Genomic DNA, 20305 nt, shown 5'->3' on the forward strand with positions numbered 1-20305 from the left:
AGCAGCTAAGCTGGTGCACCACAACTGTTGAGCCTTGTTCTCTAGACCCCGGGAACCGCAGCTCAACCCCCGGAAGCCGGCACTGCAACTACTGAAGCCCTTGCATCCTAGGGCCCATGCTCCGCTGCAAGAGAAGCCACTGCAATAAGTCCAAGCACCCCAACTAGAAAGTAGCCCCACTCTCCGCAACTAGAGAAAGGCTGGATGGCAGGGACAACCGAGCACAGCCAAAAATAATAAATAAAACTATATTTAAACAAATAAAAAGCCTCCAACCAGAAGAGAGCAACCAGGCAATGTTTTATAACTAAGGTTCTTGATGGGAGACAGTTCCAGGACCATTTTTATTTTAATAGTGAAAACTCCAACTCCAAAAGAAGAGAGGAGAAAAAAAAGAGGAAACATTCTGCTACCAGATTGGACATAGACCAAAGAAGTGAAGTGAAGTTGCTCAGTTGTGTTGACTCTGCAACCCCATGGACTAGCCTACCAGGCTCCTCCGTCCATGGGATTTTCCAGGCAAGAGTACTGGAGTGGGTTGCCATTTCCTTCTCCAGGGGATCTTCCCGACCCAGGGATCAAACCCTGGTCTCCTGCAGTGTAGGCAGACGCTTTATCGTCTGAGCCACCAGGGGAGTGGTGACCAAACCACATGCAGATTAACCAAGTATGAATTGCACCTACCTTAAATGACATTTTAAAAACCTGGAATCACTCGACCAATAATGTAGCCCTGCCAAGGGAAAGGATGCTATTGGATGGCATGAAGGGCTTCCAGAGGCTTCTAACAGGAAGCAGTAAGATAGGAATCACTGAAGGGGAGAATGAAGGGGACAATAAATTCATTTTCTCACAAGACCTTCTTTGGAAGCTGCCAAGTAGCAGTGCCATTAACTCTTTGTTGGCCCTCAGTGCAGAGAAGTCGTGGAGAGCTATCGATTGGCTCACTCTCAGGGAAAGATTCAGGGCCAGAGTCACCGTGGGAATGTTCATCTTCCTTCCTGGGAAGAAGAGAGTGGTGAAATAACCTGGGGTAGCACAAAATATAAGATCCTCAGTGTCCTGTCAAGATGGAAATTTGGATGATTTTTAGAGGTTGGGTAAGACGTGAAAGTTTTATCTGTGGGCCTGGATGGGAGGGTGATAACAGAAGTGGTGGAGCTCACAAATCAGAAGGACGAATGTGGAGGGCATACTGACTGCATTTGTGTGTCAGTGTGGGTTTTATATCCTCTTCTTAGAGAAGGCAGCATAGCCCAGTGGTCAAGATTATGGATGGTGGAGTCACCTAGTTCTGAGTACAATTCCACACACTTTACTAGGTGTTCAGCCTCAGACACACCAAGCCACAGCCTCATCTTTAAAATGAAGATCCCAATAGAAATCCTCATCTCAAACATTCACTGTGAGAGTTAAATATGTTACCACACATCTAAAGTTCTCAGCACAGCACATAGTAAGGACCCACCTGTCAACATACATTACACAAAAAGGTACCTAAGATGGAGAACTGTGTGTTTACTTTTCTTGTTGTTTAGTTACTAAGTTGTGTGTGACTGTTTTGCGACTCCATGGACTGTAGCCCACCGGGCTTCTCCAGGGGATCTTCCCAACGCAGGGATCAAACCCATATCTCCTGCTTGGCAGGCAGATTCTTTACCACTGAGCCACCTAGTAATCTTATGTTTACTTTTAGGAACTCACAAACTCTTGAGCTATTTCTAGAAGTAAATTTTTATATAGACGCCTGTGAACATTCCAGAATTTAGGGTATTTAGAGCTGGGTCGAACTTCTCCCAATCCCTGAGAGTAGACACATCCATGAGGGCAATGAACTCTCGAGGAGACTCAGTTCAGTTCAGTCACTCAGTTGCATCCGACTCTTCGCGACCCCATGGACTGCAGCACACCAGGCTTCCCTGTCCATCACCAACTCCCGGAGTTTACTCAAACTCATGTCCATCGAGTCGGTGATGCCATCCAACCATCTCATCTTCTATCATCCCCTTCTCCTCCCACCCTCAATCTTTCCCAGCATCAGGGTCTTTTCCAATGAGTCAGTTCTTCCCATCAGGTGGCCAGAGTATTGGAGTTTCAGCTTCAACATCAGTCCTTCCAATGAATATTCAGGACTAATTTCCTCTAGGATGGACTGGTTGGATCTCCTTGCAGTCCACAGGACTCTCAAGAGCCTTTTGCAACACCATAGTTCAAAACCATCAATTCTTCGGTGCTCAGCTTTCTTTATAGTCCAACTCTCACATCCATACATGACCACTGGAAAAAACACAGCTTTGACTAGACGGACATTTGTTGGTAAAGTAATCTCTGCTTTTTAATATGCTGTCTAGGTTGGTCATGGCTTTTCTTCCAAGAAACAAGCATCTTTTAATTTCATGGCTGCAGTCACCATCTGCAGTGATTTTGGAGCCCCCCCAAAATAAAGTCTCTCTCTAGGGGAATGGGTGAGACCAAAAACAAAAGCTTTGCATACCAGATGCCTCCTGCCTGCCTCCTTACTGCAACCCCCACCCCTTACCCAGATCTCAGTGCCAATTCTTGAAGGACTCTACTGAGAGAGTAATCCTGACTTGTAAGCAACCATTTGCCCTGGACAGAAGATCAGGGCTTAAGAGTGACCTGGGGACAGGAAGAACTCTGCCACCAATGAAATAACTGCTGGAGATTTCTTATCCTGTATATATATATATATACCTTAGCAAGTAGGAGTCCCAATGGAGAGAGCATCCACCTTCAGAGAAGGACATTCTGAAGTGTCGTCCTAGGTCCAGTTGCATGTAGAAGGCGGGGCAGCAGGACCTTCAGTAACTTAACTGTAACCCATGCATCTCTTCTAGTTGTGCAGACTAGGCTGGCTCGTTGACAACACATGGCTATCTTCTCAGAATCGCTCATAGTGGAACATGGAGAGAGCAAAGAGGGGAGGCCACGGTGGCAGCTGGCGAACTTTGAGCCAGTCCTTCTGGTGTGACGATTTTTTTTCACAGGTTAGGAAGTAAGAGGAGAGGAATTGCGAGAAAGTGCAGAAAGACATTCAATGAAAAGACAACACAGGAAAAAAGTTAATGAGAAAGGTGTGGGAAACTACGGCAGAAACAATAGAAATAGGAAAAAGAAATGAAACACGTGACAAAAGAAGCAAAGGGTGAAGCAGGGATGATTGAGAAGACTTGTAGACAGCGAATAAAACACAGACTTGAGATACCAAAGTGCTTGAGGGATTTTTGAAGAAAAGCATGGAGAAATCGGATATCCCCGTGTAGTTAGAGTTCTCCAGAGAAAGAGAGCCAGTAGAATAGACACATGAAGAGATTTGTTATAGGAACTGGCTTATGTGGTTGTGGAGGCTGAGAAGTCTCACCATCTGCTGTGTGCAAGCTGGAGAACCAGGAAAGCCTGACTGTAATTCAGCCTGAGTCCAAATGCTTGTCAGGGGCCTCTGGTGTAAGTCCCAGAGTCTGGAGGCCTGAGAACCAAGAGCTCCAGCATTCAAGGGCAGGAGAAGCTGGACATCCCAGCTCAAGAAGAGAGAATCCGCCTACCTATACCATTTTGTTCCCTTCAGGCTCCCAGTTGACTGATGCCTGCCCACACTGCTAAAGATGATCCCTTTACTCAGTCTCCTGAATCACGCTCACAGACACACCTAGAAATCATGTCTGGGCATGCCTTAGCCCAATCAAATTGGCATATAAAATTAACCTTCACATCCTTCTGTTATATATTTGCTTATACGTTTTGTTACATATCCCTCAGGCATTGGAGGGACTAAGATGGAATCAAGAGTCTGATTTCATCAACAAAATCTAATTCAAACTACCAAGCAAAAAAGCAGAAAGGAGGGCCTTGTTTTAAGTTATAGTACATCATATGGACCATAAAGAAAGCTGAGCATCGAGGAATTGATGCTTTTGATCTGTGGTGTTGGAGAAGGCTCTTGAGAGTCCCTTGGACTTCAAGGAGATCCAACCAGTCCATCCTAAAGGAGATCAGTCCTGAATATTCATTGGAAGGACTGATGCTGAAGCTGAAACTTCAATACTTTGTCCACCTGATGTGAAGAGCTGACTCATTTGAAAAAACCCTGATGCTGGGAAAGATTGAGGGCAGGAGGAGAAGGGGACGACAGAGGATGAGATGGTTGGATGGCATCACTGACTCGATGCACATGAGTTTGAGAAAGCTGCGAGAGTTGGTGATGGACAGGGAGGCCTGGCGTGCTGCAGTCCACGGGGTCACAAAGAGTCGAACACGACTGAGCAACTGAGCTTTCACATAATGGGTCTGGGGCAGGACTGGCACCTGGGCCACAAGGCTGGACACAGAGTCTGGGAAGCTGTTGGGATCTCATCTCAGCTTCTGACCCTAAATGCACTTTCTTCTCTCTCACTCTGCAGGTTGGTTCCTCTACTTTATAGGAACTCCTGGTGGGACAACTGAGTTATCCGCCTGCATAGAGTTCATGTTCCCGGGGGTTCCCTTTGGCCTGGCTTAGGCCAGGTAAGCAAGCATAACCCAGGATGGCTGCAGACACCTCCTTCGCAGCAACCCAGCCTTCTGCAGGTTGGCACTTGGGAGCTCTAGGTATCAGCGGTGTAGCCCGCTTTATTCTGGGCACATGACTGTCCCATCTACAATGATCCCCCCTCCCTCATTCTCTACTCCCAGACTCTGCATGGTTTGTTTCTTCACTGTCTTACAGTATACTGCATTTCATGTTTATGTGTTTATTGTGCTTCCCCTGCTAGGATGTAAACTCCATAAGGACAGGTGGTTGTTTTTTTTTTTTTTTCCTATTTACTATTTTGTCCCTAGAGAAGACCATGGTGCCCAGCACATATTAATAGAGTATCTATGGAAGGAAGGGAGGGAGGGAGGAGGGAAGACAAGCTGAAATTCAACTTAGTGATCCCTCAGGAGGAGAGCTAGGACTGGAATTAGAAGAGACAAAGAATGGGCGAGTTGAGAACAAGCTGTAAGACAAGATTATTATAATCAGGAAGACTTCAGGCAGATGGTAACCGCTTCCTGACGCATCTGTTAGGAATATTGAGATGGAGGCCGTGTGAAAGGGGAGGAGCTGATTCTAGAACTGGACTAATCCTGCGTCCCAGAGGTCTAATAGTTGTTGATCATTTGTTATGACCCCACACAAGGCAAGCACCTTGCTAACTCTATGAGATGTGAGAAAAATGAGGAGAGAGGTTGAGCTGTTAGAATGTGATCCCCAAGCCATGAGGGGTGGAGCTTATTAGCAGCCAGGCTCACTGGGACCAGAAATCACATGCTTGCCAGTAAGACGAGCCCAATAATCTTATACTGTTACTGTATGGTTTGTGCATGCGTGCTAAGTCGCATCAGTCGTGTCCGACCCTGCGATCCTATGGACTGTACCCCTCAGGCTCCTCCTTCCATGGGATTCTCCAGGCAAGAATCCTGGAGTGGGTTGCCATGCCATCTTCCAGGGGATCTTCCTGACCCAGGGATTGAACCTGGGTCTCACATCTCCTGCATTGGCAGGTGGGTTCTTTACCACTAGCACCACCTGGGAAGCCCTCTGTATGTAAACTGTATGGTTTCCATTCAGTTATAGTACCTGCTTGAGGGGAAATGCTAACAACATCTGGTTAGTCTATTAAACAAACGTTCTTTTATGAATAGTGAAGGTGGCCCAGATGGTAAAGAATCCACCTGCAATGCAGGAGACTAGGGTTCCATCCTGGGTCTGGAAGATCCCCTGAAGAAGGGAATGGCAATGTACTTCAGTATTCTTGCCTGGGGAATTCAATTGACAGAGGAACTTGGTGGGCTATAGTTCATGGAGCTGCAAAGAGTCAGACACGACTGAGTAACTAACACTTTCATTTATGAATAGTAAATACTACAAATTATTTGTCTTCTCAGGTGGCTCAGCAGTAAAAAAACCTGCCTGCAATGCAGGAGACCTGGGTTCGATCCCTGGGTCAGGAAGATCCCCTGGAGAAGGGAATGGCTACCCATTCCACTATTCTTGCCTGGAAAACCCCATGGACAGAGAAACCTAGCGGGCAACAGTCCAGGGGGTCTCAGAGTCTGACACAACTGAGCAACTAAACAAGAACAACAAACTAGTACAAATTACTATTTTAATTGTTTGCTAACAATGAGGCACCTAAAATATTTGAGAATATTGTTCTAAGAACATAAATAATACATCTATAATCTTATTTATCAAACATTTTACTTAATTATTACAAAAATGAAGTTTATCATCCTTATTTGAATCAGTGGGGTCAAAAATTAAAGAATGCTTAGTCTGTTTTATGTGTAAATACCTATATAAACACATATGTATGTGTATAACATTGATAAAACCTTATATAAGTTTAAACATTACTAATCACCTGATGAAAAAGTGCCATAACTTGTCAACTCATCAGAAGCACATTCCTTGGCAGTCCGAGGGTAGGATTATGAATTCAATTTGTAAAATAACTCACTGTCATTGAAGAGGAATCTTAATGAGTAGGAAAATTGGATTGAGTACAGTATGAAAAGGAAGAGCTATTCATTTAACAAATGTATACTGAGTATCTACTAAATGCAAAATGCCATTGAAGTATTAGGTTGGTACAAAAATAATTTTGGTTTTGCATTGTTGAAATTTGCTGTTTGATGTTGGAATACATTCTTAAAGAAATGTGGTTATTTTATACATCATTTTAATGCACATTTCTTGCTTTATATTTTTTGCTAATGAATTATTACTTTATTTTTTAAAACTATAGAAACTATAGAAATGATGTTAGACAAAAAGCAAATTCGAGTGATTTTTTTATTCGAGTTCAAAATGGGTTGTAAAGTTGCAGAGACAACTTACAACATCATCAACACATTTGGCCCAGGAACTGCTAACAAATGTATAGTGTAGTGGTGATTCATGGTACTCTGCTACAATTCAAGAAGTTTTGTGAAGGAGACAAGAGCCTTGAAGATGAGGAGCGTAGCTGTCAGCCAGCAGAAGTTGATAACAAAAAATTGAGAGCCATCACTGAAGCTGATCCTCTTAAAACTACATGAGAAAGTTGCCAAAGAACTCAATGTCATCCATTTTATGGTCATTCTGCATTTGAAGCAAATTGGAGAGGTGAAAAATGCTCAATAAGTGGATGCCTCATGAACTGACCTTCCCTGGTGGCTCAGAAGTTAAAGCATCTGCCTGCAATGAGGGAGACCCAGGTTTGATCCCTGGGTCGGGAAGATCCCCTGGAGAAGGAAATAGCAACCCACCCCAGTATTCTTGCCTGGAGAATCCCATGGAGAGAGGAGCCTGGTAGGCTGCAGTCCACAGTGTCACAAAGAGTTGGACACAACTGAGTGACTTCACTTTCACTTTTCACTTTCATGAGCTGACCAAAAAAAAAAAAACCAAAGTGGTCGTTTTGAAGTGTCTTCTCTTATTATTTTGCAACAATGAACCATTTCTTGATTGGATTGTGATGTGCAACAAAAAGTGGATTTTATGTGACAACCAGCGATGACCAGCCCAACGGTTGCACCAAGAAGAAGCTCCAACACACTTCCCAAAGCCAAACTTACACCAAAAAAAGGTCATTGTTACTGTTTGGTGGTCTGCTGCCAGTCTGATCCACTACAGCTTTCTGAATCCCATTATATCTGAGAAGTATGTTCAGCAAATCAGTGAGAGAGTGAGAGGCACTGAAAACTGCAGTGCCTGCAGCTGGTCCTGGTCAACAGAGTGGGCCCGATTCTTCTCCAAGACAATGCCTCACCACACATCGCACCACCAGTGCTTCAGAAGATGAACAAGTTGGCCTATGAAGTTTTACCTCGCTGAGTCATGTCTGACTCTTTTGAGACCCCATGGCTGTAGCCTGCCAGGCCACTCTGTCCATGGGATTTCCCAGGCAAGAATAATGGAGTGGGTCGTCATTTCCTTCTCCAGGGGAATCTTCCCAACCCAGGGATCAAACCTGTGTCTCCTGCCCGGCAGGCGGATTTTTTTTTTTACCAGTAAGTCATTAAGGAAGCCATGGTACTCTGCTACAATTAAAAAATAAAAAGCTATCCTGAGAAAAAGTGCTGTTTGATAAAACAAATTAGGAAAAATGATAAGGGGGCAGTGATCAAAAAGCTCAGTTGGGCTGGACATCCAAGATGAGGGAGGTGAGCTGGGTCAGGCACTAAAACGCCTTCACACGGCTTTCCACGTGGCTTTGACTTGGGCTTTTCATGCATAGCCTGAGTGTTCATTGGAAGGACTGATGCTGAAGCTGAAACTCCAGTACTTTGGCCACCTGATGGGAAGAACTGACTCATTTGAAAAGACCCTGATGCTGGGAAAGATTGAAGGCAGGAGGAGAAGGGGACAACAGAGGATGAGATGGTTGGATGGCATCACCGACTCAATGGACATGAGTTTGGGTGGACTCCATGAGTTGGTGATGGACGGGGAGGCCTGGCGTGCTGCAGTCCATGGGGTTGCAAAGAGTCGGACACAACTGAGCGACTGAACTGAACTGAACTGATGGCGGCTCTAAGAGGGAACACAGAGACAGTGAACATAATGCAAAAGCAGCTAAGATAAGTCAAGAACAATTAAGGGCTGCACCAGGAACTACTAACACAGCGTTACTTGTGCTGTTTTTCATAAGTCAAAGCAGTCACAGGACCTACCCAAACTTAGGAACATAGAGAATTAAACCCTCTCTGGATGAGGGACATCACGACCACATTGCAGAAGATAACGTGGGATCAGAGTTATAGAAAGCATCATCTGCCACGGAGAGAAAAGCCATTGTTTTGAGCAATGTTTCATTTCAAATCACTGTAACCAAGCATTAAAACTTTCAAATTCAGTAAATCATCATATCTATCTGGCAAGCAAGGTTATTCCTGTCTGCACTTTCCTAAGGGAAAGAAGGAAATGCCACATTTGGGGAAAGAATGCCACTTTAATGCTGAGATGAGGACTAGTGCAGCTCTAACAGACACACCACACACCCCATGTAGCACAGAAACACGTGTTTAATATCCAGGGCAAGATAATAAATCCAGACAGTCTTCAGTGATAATAGATCGAAATGCTTATCTATGAGTGTCATGTCCTTTCAGCTCTTCATCAATTCAAGCAGACGTTAATCTATTGAAATTATCTATATGATACTGTTAAGTGTTTTAGGCTGCATAAAAGCTTATAATCCAGAAACCATGTCTTCCTGGAATTTATAATTTAGGCCAAAGGGCAGGAAAATATTGTCTCTTCTTCATGATTAGTCTCAGCAGCAGCTGATGTGTCCTTTGTTATTGAGTGTTTTTCTTTTTTGGCTCTCCCCCCCCACCAAATGGCTACCAGAATAAATTGCACAGAATTCAGAATTCACTTTTCATAAGCTGCCTTTTAACCTACATTAATTTAGAAATGAGTTCAAGCATCTCTTGTTTACCCATCAGTGGAGATTGTTGTAAAAGTCTCAGCATGATTCTGTAGCGCTGCATGTAAAAGAGAAATATGAACAATTTCAACCAAAAAACTAACATAAATTCATTTTTTAAACTGTCAGCAACTCTTCATGTTTGAATATGGTCATTAGATAGGCTTGGGAAACTCCAAAATATTCTCCCAATGCTTAAAAATGCCTGTGCCTCTGCATGTTTTAGTCTTCTTAAAAAGACAGTTTACCTAAGTAGGGGTCAGCAATTCCCAGATGGTAAATACACAGGTTCTGGCATGCCAGGAAGAGCAACAAAGGTATTCAGTTCAGTTCAGTTGCTCAGTCATGTCTGACTCTTCGTGACCCCATGGACTACAGCATGCCAGGCCTCCCTGTCCATCACCAACTCCCAGAACTTACTCAAACTCATGTCCATCAAGTCGGGGATGCCATCCAACCATCTCATCCTCTGTTGTCCCCTTCTCCTCCCGGCTTCAATCTTTCCCAGCATCAGGGTTTTTTCCAATGAGTCAGTTCTTCGTATCAGGTGGCTAAAGTATCGGAATTTCAGCTTCAGCATCAGTCCTTCCAATAAATATTCAGGACTGATTTCCTTTAGGATGGACTGGTTGGATCTCCTTGCAGTCCAAGGGGCTCTCAAGAATCTTCTCCAACACCACAGATCAAAAGCATCAATTGTTTGGCGCTCAGCTTTCTTTTAATCCAACTCTCACATCCATACATGACTACTGGAAAAACCATAGCCTTGACTAGACGGACATTTGTTGGCAAAGTAATGTCTCTGCTTTTTAATATGCTGTCTAGGTTGGTCATAACTTTTCTTCCAAGGAGTGTCTTTTAATGTCATGCCTGCAGTCACCATCTGCAGTGACAAAGGTATTAGAAAGCTGCAGTTTTTCCTGACAAGATCTTCCTCCTGTCTCACTTTCTGGTTCAGTCGAGAGGTGGGTTTCCTTCACATCACATTCTCCATGAGCAAAGATTCAGTCCTTTCCAGCTCCCAACCCCAGCGTGCATCTTGCTGCCGCTCATCAACAGGGATGGTCCCGATGGTTCCCAGCTTCTCTGAATGATGAGGCTAGAGTCACAGGAGGCTGGTGCACTGGAGAGCACTTTGACTCGACTGTGGACACATGTTGTGAGGGTAGGTCAGTGAATTCTAGGAGTGGGCTCAGGTGGCTCAGTGAAGAAGGTTTACGTCCCTGAGCTACCTTTGACCTCAATTTAAGCAATTTATTTACAGTTAGGACCATGTCATTTTAACCTGACCTTAAAGTGAATTGAACAAGCCAACTGTCAATGCAGAGATCACTCACTGTGAAGCCCATTTTTTCACAGGAAAAAAAAGATGCATTTAGATCTTTGCGAAGAACTGGATAGGGACCAAGGTGGTGGTGGATGTGTGGGAAGAAATTCCAGAAACAAAGATAAATGGTTTGTGTTTTAAAGGAATAAATAGGTCAATGTTCCAGACACTCCATTTCATTAATCAAGTTGGCAAGAGTATCAACAAACTCAATTGCTAGCAAATGATTATCCAATTAAAATGGCCTGAAGAATATATGCCCAAAGAGGTAAACTAAATTTTATAAGTTTTAAAATACTCCTAATGCATTCTTTTCTAACCTTATCAGTAGTACATTAGGTAACATTTTGCCAGGAAAAAAAAAAATCTCAAAGTTGTGCTTATTCTTTACAGATTATGCACCCCCTTTTTCTCTTGTAAATTACACTGATCCACTAAAAAAAATAAAAATAAGCTATACATTCAGGGATCATTTCTATAGTTCGTTACTGGAGAAGTTTCTCTGAACGTGTAGAGCACCGGAAACCACGAGGAGGAGATGCAGCGTTCTCTCCCGAGCCTGAAGCCGGCTCTTGGTGTTGCTTCTGCAGCTGCGTTAGCCACTGATGATCGTTCTTCTCTTCCTTTTGGAGAGTAAGAGGGAGAGAGTGTAGTCTGAGTGGTTAAAAAAAAAAAAACAAAACTAAACAGACCTCAGATATCCTTGTTTGTGCTACTAAAAATATACTTCCTAAGATTGTATGGTTTTTCCAGTAGTCATGTATGGATCTGAGAATTGGACCATAAAGAAAGTTGAGCGCCGAAGAATTGATGCGTTTGAACTGTGGTGTTGGAGAAGACTCTTGAGAGGACTCTTGAGAGGAGTCTCTGTAGGGAGATGCAACCAGTCCATCCTAAAGGAGATCAGTCCTGAGTGTTCATTGGAAGGACTGATGCTGAAGCTGAAACTCCAGTACTCTGGCCACCTGATGAGAAGAACTGACTCACTGGAAAAGACCCTGATGCTAGGGAAGATTGAAGCCGGGAGGAGAAGGGGACAACAGAGGATGAGATGGTTGCATGGCATCACCGACTCAATGGACATGAGTTTGAGTAAACTCCGGCAGTTGGTGATGGACAGGGAGGCCTGGCATGCTGCAGTCCATGGGGTCACAAGGAGTTGGACATGACTGAACTAAGATTGTATTGTGTTACTTTATCCATGTATTTTGTTGTACCATTCCCAAATGTTTAGGATAGATAATAAAATCACTAAATGAAAATTGGATGCAACTTGCCCAAATCTTGGATAAGAAAGGACTGTTCTTTTCACTCTACCCAAGGAGTATGAAAATGACCAAGAGAGGCATTGACTAAGCCCACCCTCTCGCTCCAGGGACAGGCAAGTGAAGTTGCAAATGGACACAGATGACTATCTAAGACATTCAAGCTCCAAGCCCTGGGCCTTCAACGCCTCTGTCTCTTGCACTTGAATGACTCACTGCTACAGTCTGGTTTATCTGGTCTCTGTTCACCTGCACCTCTTGCTTAACTAATCTATTATGTATCAGCAGATGGCTTTCCCAGCAACACTTCTGCAATCTCTTTCTCATGAAGGTGTTTGCAAGTCAGCCCTCCCTTTGACACCTTAGCGTAATACTGTTTCCTGTATAGATGAATGTTGCATTTGTCCCAAGATCAGTCATCTAGCAAACTCAACTATCCCGAACACAGGCCAGAATAAATAGGAAGATAAAAAGATGATGAGCCACTAAGGGAAACTTACAGAATGTGTGCACAAAATCTTGCCCATTTTGCTCAGAGAAGAATCTCTAACCATCACTCAGGGCTTAGTTACTTCCATTTTACATACAACTCGGACTTGCCATTCAACTAACTTCCTGTGTAGCATCACAAGAAAAGCGGCAAATATGCAGAGCGGAGAAAGATGGCTGGTAAGACAGGTACACTGGCAATAACCAGAAAAAAAAACCCTGACAATGGCTTTGGATGCAGAAGTGAGAACTTCAAAAATGTATGACAGAACGAAGGAGCCATCACTGTGGAACTGAGTCATTCGGAAAAGGTTAAACTATTATTTTGAATTCCAAATAAGAAGGCAGAATATGTATTGCCCATCACATAAAGTTTTTCAATGAAAATGGCTGAACTAAAGGATTTCATTCATTCCTTTATGAAACAGACATCGACTGCTTACCATGTGCCAAGGAGGCTTTCATCTCCTGCCTTTTTTTCTTTTTCTTTAATTTAGGTAACTGCAGCCTGGAAGATAAGCAATCTGCTCAATCCTAATGACCTTCTCAAAGTTACTCCTAGACTAAGCCAGGCCATAAAGATAGCAAGTCACCACCCCAGTGCTTTCTTTTGCAGGTTTGCTGCAGCCCCAGATGGCTTTCAGGGGACTGTGTGATGTGTCTGAAACCTGTGGCTTCATTAATTGTGAGACACTTAGTGGAAATAACAGATATTCAGACCTGGGGACGTGTTGTCTCTGTTCTTATTATAAAGAATAAGGCTGCCTTTTGCTAAGTTCTGGGCTCCTGTGAGTCATCGAACTGACTGCCTTTGCCTTGGTACCAGAAGGCACAAGCTAAGACTGTGATCCACTTCTCAACGTTGAAGGGACTTGAAGGGTGTTAATTTGCACACTGTGTTTTGATTCCATGCCTTTTGTTTTCCACTTGCCTCATCCATCTCACTTATTTTGAATGTTTATCTTCTTGCTCTATAAGTGAAAGTGAAAGTCACTCAGTGGTGTCCGACTCTTTGCGACCCCATGGACTATACAGTCAATGGAATTCTCCAGGCCAGAATACTGGAGTGGGTAGCCTTTCCCTTCTCCAGGGGCTCTTGCCAACCCACGGACTGAACCCAGGTCTCCCGCATTGCAGGTGGATTCTTTACCAGCTGAGCTTATAGTTTGTTTTATTTTTTAAAAAAATTTGTGCTGAAGTCACCGTGTGCTGGACAGTGTTCTAAGCCCTTTACAAATATTAACTCATTTCTTTCTCATAGTTATGCATGCGCTATCCATTTACAGATCATTAAAAGCTGGCACTGAGAGATTCCCTATCATATGCATCTCTTAATCTACAGAAAGTCTTTTTGGAAAATAAGAAAATATATTGCAATCCATAAACAATTAGCTAGTAAAATTAACTGGAACATTTACTTAAATGTTCATCTTTATTTCCCAGCAGGGTCAGATATACCAGACATAGGCATATGTATACTTACATTCAAGTGATTTGAAATTGTTTATGGGATTCTTGAGGTTCTTAAGACACACCGTGATCTAACCGGACCACTGGCAGCTAAGCAGAGACACCCGGGTGGGGCATCGCTGGTGATCTGACGCTCCCTGGCACACCTTCCTCCTGGCTTCTGAAGGGCGTGTTTCCCACCTCTTTATTCAGCAGGCTGTAGTTCATTCCGGCCTTGGTGAATGGTCTCAGTCATACATCTTATTGGTTAACAGTGCTGTGCGCTGCCTGAGAATAAGTAACCTAAGCCTCCAAGAGCCCTGAGAACTGAGGAAGGGCTTTTCCAGTATGCTGTAAATTGTTTCTTGAATTAATGAAAATCATGGACATCCGAGTTGATTAGCTGAATAAACTTGAGTGAGTCCTTTACTCCCCAAGGGCAGTGCTGGGTTGACACACACCCTTGCATTTGGCTGTGGACAGTGTCGAGGTTGAAAGAGGCTTTATCACCTCAGACAAGACTAATCTCGTTCCCAGGTACAAAATGGCCAAAAAAATTTCTTTCTGTTATCCACTTTAAAATCAGCCTGAAAATGAGGACAGAACAGAAACTCAGTTCTTGATGATACTAAGATAAATCTATTTTTTCTAAACCCAGCGAACCCAGGTCTCCTGTGTCTTCTGCATTGCAGGCACATTCTTTACCGCTAAGCCATCTGGGAAGCCCAAGTCATCAGTGAATAGAGGGACTGTCACCTACCAGAGTGAAGAGACACCCAATGCAGATAAAGATAAAGGCGGATACCAGTGGGACGCTCCTTGGTTAGACCAGCAGCACGTCTGAAAGGTTCAGGAATAGAGAAACCAGGTACTAAGAAAGGCCTGGGGGATCCAAAGTTGTTCCTTTGAGCCAGTTTTTGAGTGGAGACTTGGGGTCTTATTGGTACCTGGATTCATTATCTTCAGATTGTTAAAGTTCCACTTCTCTGAAACACAGTCCAACTGTTTTGCGTATATTTTATAAATTTGAAATGTAATATTAATCATAATTTTTGCTAAAATCTCATTATGTTCCAATGATTTCTAAACTTTTAGAGGTTGTATGTATGCTACTGGGACTCTTTGATCAAAAACTCTTGACATTCAGCTAAACGGAAATATTATCTCAGTGCTCACAGTGGTTTCAGGTCAATTAAGTATCACTACTTACATTTGTTAAATTTGTATTTTTCGTTGCTGTTGTTCTAATTCAAAAGAAGTGTATCCATAGCTTAAAAATAGATCATTAAAAAAGAGTGATGAAAAATGTAGTGTGCACACTGCAACTAAGAAAGAAAGTGGAGATATAGACAGGGAGCAGAACTCCAGGGTAAATATAGAATGTGAATCTGCAAGGGTTAGAGTAAGGGAAATTAAACGGGTGATGATTTTGCACGAGCAGCCAATTAAGGAGCGTGTGATTAAGTATGATGATGAATATAAGATAAATGAACTTTATTGGAAAATTGATCCACTGCTGCCAGTCCCAGTGTATTACCTGTTAAAACACTTGTCTATAGTGACATATAGCCCTAGAGATTTTCTGGCACAATGACTGTTCTTGTAAAATCAATCACAGTTTTACAGAACTATGCAAAATAATACTATTCATTATATAAACTGCTGAAAATTTTTTTCTAAGGGCAGATAAATGACCAATGTGACAGACTGATATTTATTCATGTTTACATATCTCCTTCCCTTTATTGCTACAGAGACTTTAAAACCAAGAAAGGTCAATGTTGTGTGCTTTATTGGAGAGAAAGCAGAATAATTTTGAAGAAAAGTATGTTCAAACAGCATGATCATTAGTTATCTATAACTATATAACACTAAACAAAACAGTGTGAAACTGCCTCAGAATGAGAAAAATAAGCTAGGAAAACAAGATAGAGGCCAGAAGTTGACCCAAGCATAAATAGGAAGTTGATATATAGTGGAATTTATTGTTCAAGTCAGTGGGAAAAGAATGAAATATTTAATAAAGTGTGTTTGAACTACTGCTTATTCATATGCAAAAACAGACATTGTAACCTTACCTAATTCTTTGTTGTTGTTTAGTGCTGAATCATGTCTGACTCTTTTGCAACTCCATGGACTGTAGCCCACCAGGCTCCTCTGTCCATGGAATTTCCCAGGCAAGAATACTGGACTAGGTTGCCTTTTGCTTCTCTAGGAGATCGAACCCACGTCTCCTGCATTGGCAGGTAGATTCTTTACAACTTGCCACCAGGAAAGCCCTCATTCTGGAATTTATTTTCATGTACCTCATTCTAGATGAAAATAAATTCCAGTTGATTTAAAGACATAAATGTCAAAAGAAAAAACTTTTTAAATTTGAGAAGAAAATATAGATAGATTGATTCATGACCTTAAATTAAGAATTTCTTAAACCATATACTAAAAGCACAAGAAGCAAACTACATGAAAAAAAGATTGATACCTCTGAACTATTTAATTTTGATAGAAAATTTTAGAACATATTTGTGTACAAAAATAGTAAAAAATGAATCATTATTAACTTGGGAGAGGCATGAAGGGAAAGATTCTGGGAAGGTATTCAGGAGATTTCAATTATAGCTGTAATATTTTATCTCTCAATATATATAACTTAAGCATGTATGGCAAAATGCTGTGATCTGACGAAATTGACTTATTGGCCATATTCTTGCCTGGGAAATCCCGTGGACGAGAGCCTGGTGGGCCACAGTCCATAGGGTCGCACAGAGTTGGACACGACTGAAGCAACATAGCATGCACACACAGTGTGAGTTATATCATTTTCTATAATTTCTCTATTTTATGCTTAAAATAATTTATAGTAAAAAAAATAGATTAAAGAATGCTTATGAGGCATGGCTGATAGACTGTGAGGTCCCTCATATGTAAAACCCAGTTCCAGAGGAAATGTTTGGTATATTCAAAGAGATAATGGCTGAAGATTTTCTAAAACTGATGAAAGAGGTAAATCAAGACTTAAATTAAGGCATACTCTCTCTTGAATTTTGCGAATATACACTTTTCTTGAAGAGCAGTTACGTTTGAGCTGAGATCTTTTTGGCTACAATTTGTACCAAAAGAATAAATGTGTGTGGGCTGAGATAGAACAAATGTATTATGAAACCTGAATACCAACAATTGAATATTTTTATGTGCCTGCCAGTGAACAAATGGCTACTGGTAAAATTCCTTATTCAGATGATGCTGTTAGATGTTATGTAATATAAATGGCATATAATATGAGTGAGCAATCATTTTCTTCTGTGTGCTAGCTGATCATTTGCTTCATCGTTAATCACCAGTGGTCAAAATATGGTTCAGGTTTTGGCATCTATGCAGTACTTACAAGGCAAAAGTATTTGATGATTTACTGTTTATTTGCTTGTTACTGAAAACCAGGCTACAGAAGAACTGACTTTTTGTTTTGTTAATTGGTTTCTTTTTGAGCTGTGATATGGGCCAGGGGTTAGCATACTATGAGAGGCCAAGTCTGACTCATCTTCACCTGTTAGCCTCCAGCTAGCAGTAGCTTTTATGTTTTTAAATGGGAAAATAAAAACTTAAGAGTAAATTTCCTGATATGAAAATTATGTGAAATTAAAATTTCAGTGTTCATAAACAGAACTTTTTTTTTTTAACACAGGCACTTTTGCCTTTATATTGTGAATGTTACTTTGATGCTACATTTAGGCCTTCAAAACCTAAAATATTTACTCTCTGGACATTTATAGAAAAAAGTTGCCATACATTGTCTATAACTGATATGCAGGAGGGAAGACACATAAATTGCAAATAATTTATACAGTAATGCCAATTTACACAACGCTTTATTCATAGAGAGCAGTTATGTAGAAAATACGACATGCAGTCATGATTCAGCACTAAATGAAGTTGTGAAAATTATTAATGTAATTAAATTGTGGTGATGACTATAACTGCTTTCCTCACGTTATGTGACAAAATAATAAGTAGATGACTCAGCTTTTACATATCACAGTAAACTGGCTTTTGAAGGAAAAGTTGCTCTCATGAGTTTTTTTAAAGAAGAGATGAAGTAAGACACTTTATCGTGACGATGAAAATACCAGTAACAGTAGTAGTTTTACTTTCATGTTGTATTATTACTCTAGTGAATAGCCAGAATCTAATAAATCAAGACCAAAACTGAACAAGTTTTAAGGTTGAAATAAGCATTTGAATGAAAATAATATTGAAGATAAATTTTCCTAAGACAAAATTTTTGTTCAAATCACTGCCTTGCTGAGTTTGACTCTTTGCAAGCACTTGATTTTTTTCTCATCCTTTAGAGAATGAAATTAATGAACTATTATAGTGTAAACCTTGTCTCCACCTAAATGCCAAGACAGAGCTTGAAGAAATGTCCCAGAGCTAAATAAAACCTACAAGTTCACCTTTTCATGTTGAAGTAGTCAACTTTATAGGTTTTCATTGTTGTTGTTGTTGTTTTCTGTCTAATAACTCATTTACAGTGTCCAGCAAAGTGACGAAAGTCATTTTCAGTGAGCAATCTCTCTAATTTCAGTGACACGAACATGGGAAACTGATTATTATCAAATAGTTTCTCCCATTCTTAATGATACACGAATGTGGTTTTCTAATTCAATTAAAATAGAGATCAAGATAAGAAATACCCCGGATATGGAGCCTCACTGTGTTACTTTGTGAAGACTGCACATACTGTCATTTTCCTCCGTGATTTGAATCAAAGATAATTAATGTTTTAAATATTGTTCTCCTTTTATAAATGGTGATAAATTCTTGTCTTTTGACCTGCCTGAAAATTAATGGCTAAACTTTACATATGAAGTGGCCCACAGCCACTGTTAGGTTGCATAAAATGTTCAAAATGGAATAAGTTTATTTTTTTAAGAAGTAAATGGTGAAAATGTCACAAAGAAAATTGGAAATAAAGTGAGAATTGAAGGACAAGTAAGACTGCTAATAGATGTATTTCAGGGCCCAGAAAATATACATGCAAAGGTATGGAAAATGAGGTAAGTTTGGGGGTGGTGATTAGACCAGTTTCTGAGAGTGAAAAATTAATATACAGGAGATGGAAATGACTGCAAAGGTGACTTACAGGGAAATTCTTTGTTTCCTCAGTGATGACTTAGAAAATTCCATTTATTTCTGAAGTTTTTGAGCTTTTTCTCATTCCAAAGGTAGAAGCATATATGACCTTAAAGAATTTCCAGGTCAGATTGTAAGTGTCCGGCACAAGGAGAGGAAGATGTTCCAGATATGGACAAGGATTGGAAAGCAACATGTTCTACTAAACCACTGGTTAGAAAAAAGAAAAAATGAGTTCTAACCTAAATTTTTAAAGCCTTCTCTAGTATCAATTACGTTGCAGATTTGGAAAAAGAAAAAAAAAATTTAGAAATACATTCTCAAAAACTTAATTCTTATTTATTTATTTTCTCAGAATGCTACTAGAGAACATGCTCCACCAGAATAAGGGGAGTGACCCAGGAGGAACTCGGGGTTCCAGGAGCCAGGGGATCTATCCCAGGAAGGAAGCCAACAAGATTCATAAATGAGGCCACGGCCATGCAGCAGGCTAGAGTCAGCCCCACCACAAACGAGAAAGGTGAGAAGGCTTTGCAAGAGACTTCTTCCAGACGATAAAATTGTTTCAAACCCGACACGTCCGAACATATTAACTGAGGATTTATATAACTCAGGGAGTTTAGAACTAAATTGAGTAGGTAGAAAGCTATTAAGAATTCTGAGGAAAATAAAATGTTGTGCAGGCCAGAGTCATCACAGTGTACTGCCTATGTGACTCAGACTGTTTACATGATCCTCATAATGTGGGAACTGAACATGTTTCCCTTTAAAGCTGTATCTACTTAGGAAAGATTGGGAACTCTGCGGGGCACAGATGGAGGCAAAATCGAACTGAATTCTCATCGTTCATAATGGAAAACTATGATAGTTAATGCCTACAACTGTAAGATTGAACAGTAGCAATACCCATGGTGTACGATCATTAAAAAATGGAGCTAAAGGATGCTGGAGGGAAGTGGGTAAGACCCAGACTGTTCTTCATAAAAGCTTTGTGGAGGTATCTCTGTGTTTATAGCATGAGTTTTTAATTTTAATAAAAAAGTAAATTTCAAGCAGTTAAAATGCAGAATGCAAAATCGTATCTATGATGATAGAAACAAGAGTTACAAGTAAGTATAGACTTATAAACACTTTGATTTGGAGAAAGAAATTTCTTCATTGGGCTTTAAAAGAATATGTTTACTTAGATA

At 41.1% G+C, this 20305-nt stretch overlaps 1 protein-coding gene and 1 non-coding gene across 3 annotated transcripts in view; both read left to right on the forward strand.

Annotated features, from left to right (window-relative positions):
• Positions 1–4418: 4418 nt before the first annotated feature.
• LOC145509644 (uncharacterized) overlaps positions 4419–20305 on the forward strand; it is a 340359-nt gene continuing 324472 nt past the window's right edge. Inside the window, exons 1-3 of one of the 2 annotated variants that reach the window (XM_081498865.1) lie at positions 4419–4521; positions 14678–14853; positions 19471–19635. In XM_081498865.1, the coding sequence (XP_081354991.1) occupies positions 19596–19635 (40 nt within the window). In that variant the 5' untranslated portion in view covers positions 4419–4521; positions 14678–14853; positions 19471–19595. The remainder of the gene's footprint in view (positions 4522–14677; positions 14854–19470; positions 19636–20305) is intronic. The other variant, XM_081498864.1, reaches the window with a different exon arrangement.
• On the forward strand, positions 11233–11445 carry LOC145511873 (small nucleolar RNA U3). Its single transcript, XR_014058234.1, has one exon. It is a non-coding gene; the product is annotated as a small nucleolar RNA U3 (small nucleolar RNA).

The sequence above is a fragment of the Giraffa tippelskirchi genome, chromosome 6 (assembly GCF_054371585.1).
Source record: "Giraffa tippelskirchi isolate mGirTip1 chromosome 6, T2T-mGirTip1v1.2.pri, whole genome shotgun sequence".
NCBI lineage: Eukaryota > Metazoa > Chordata > Mammalia > Artiodactyla > Giraffidae > Giraffa > Giraffa tippelskirchi.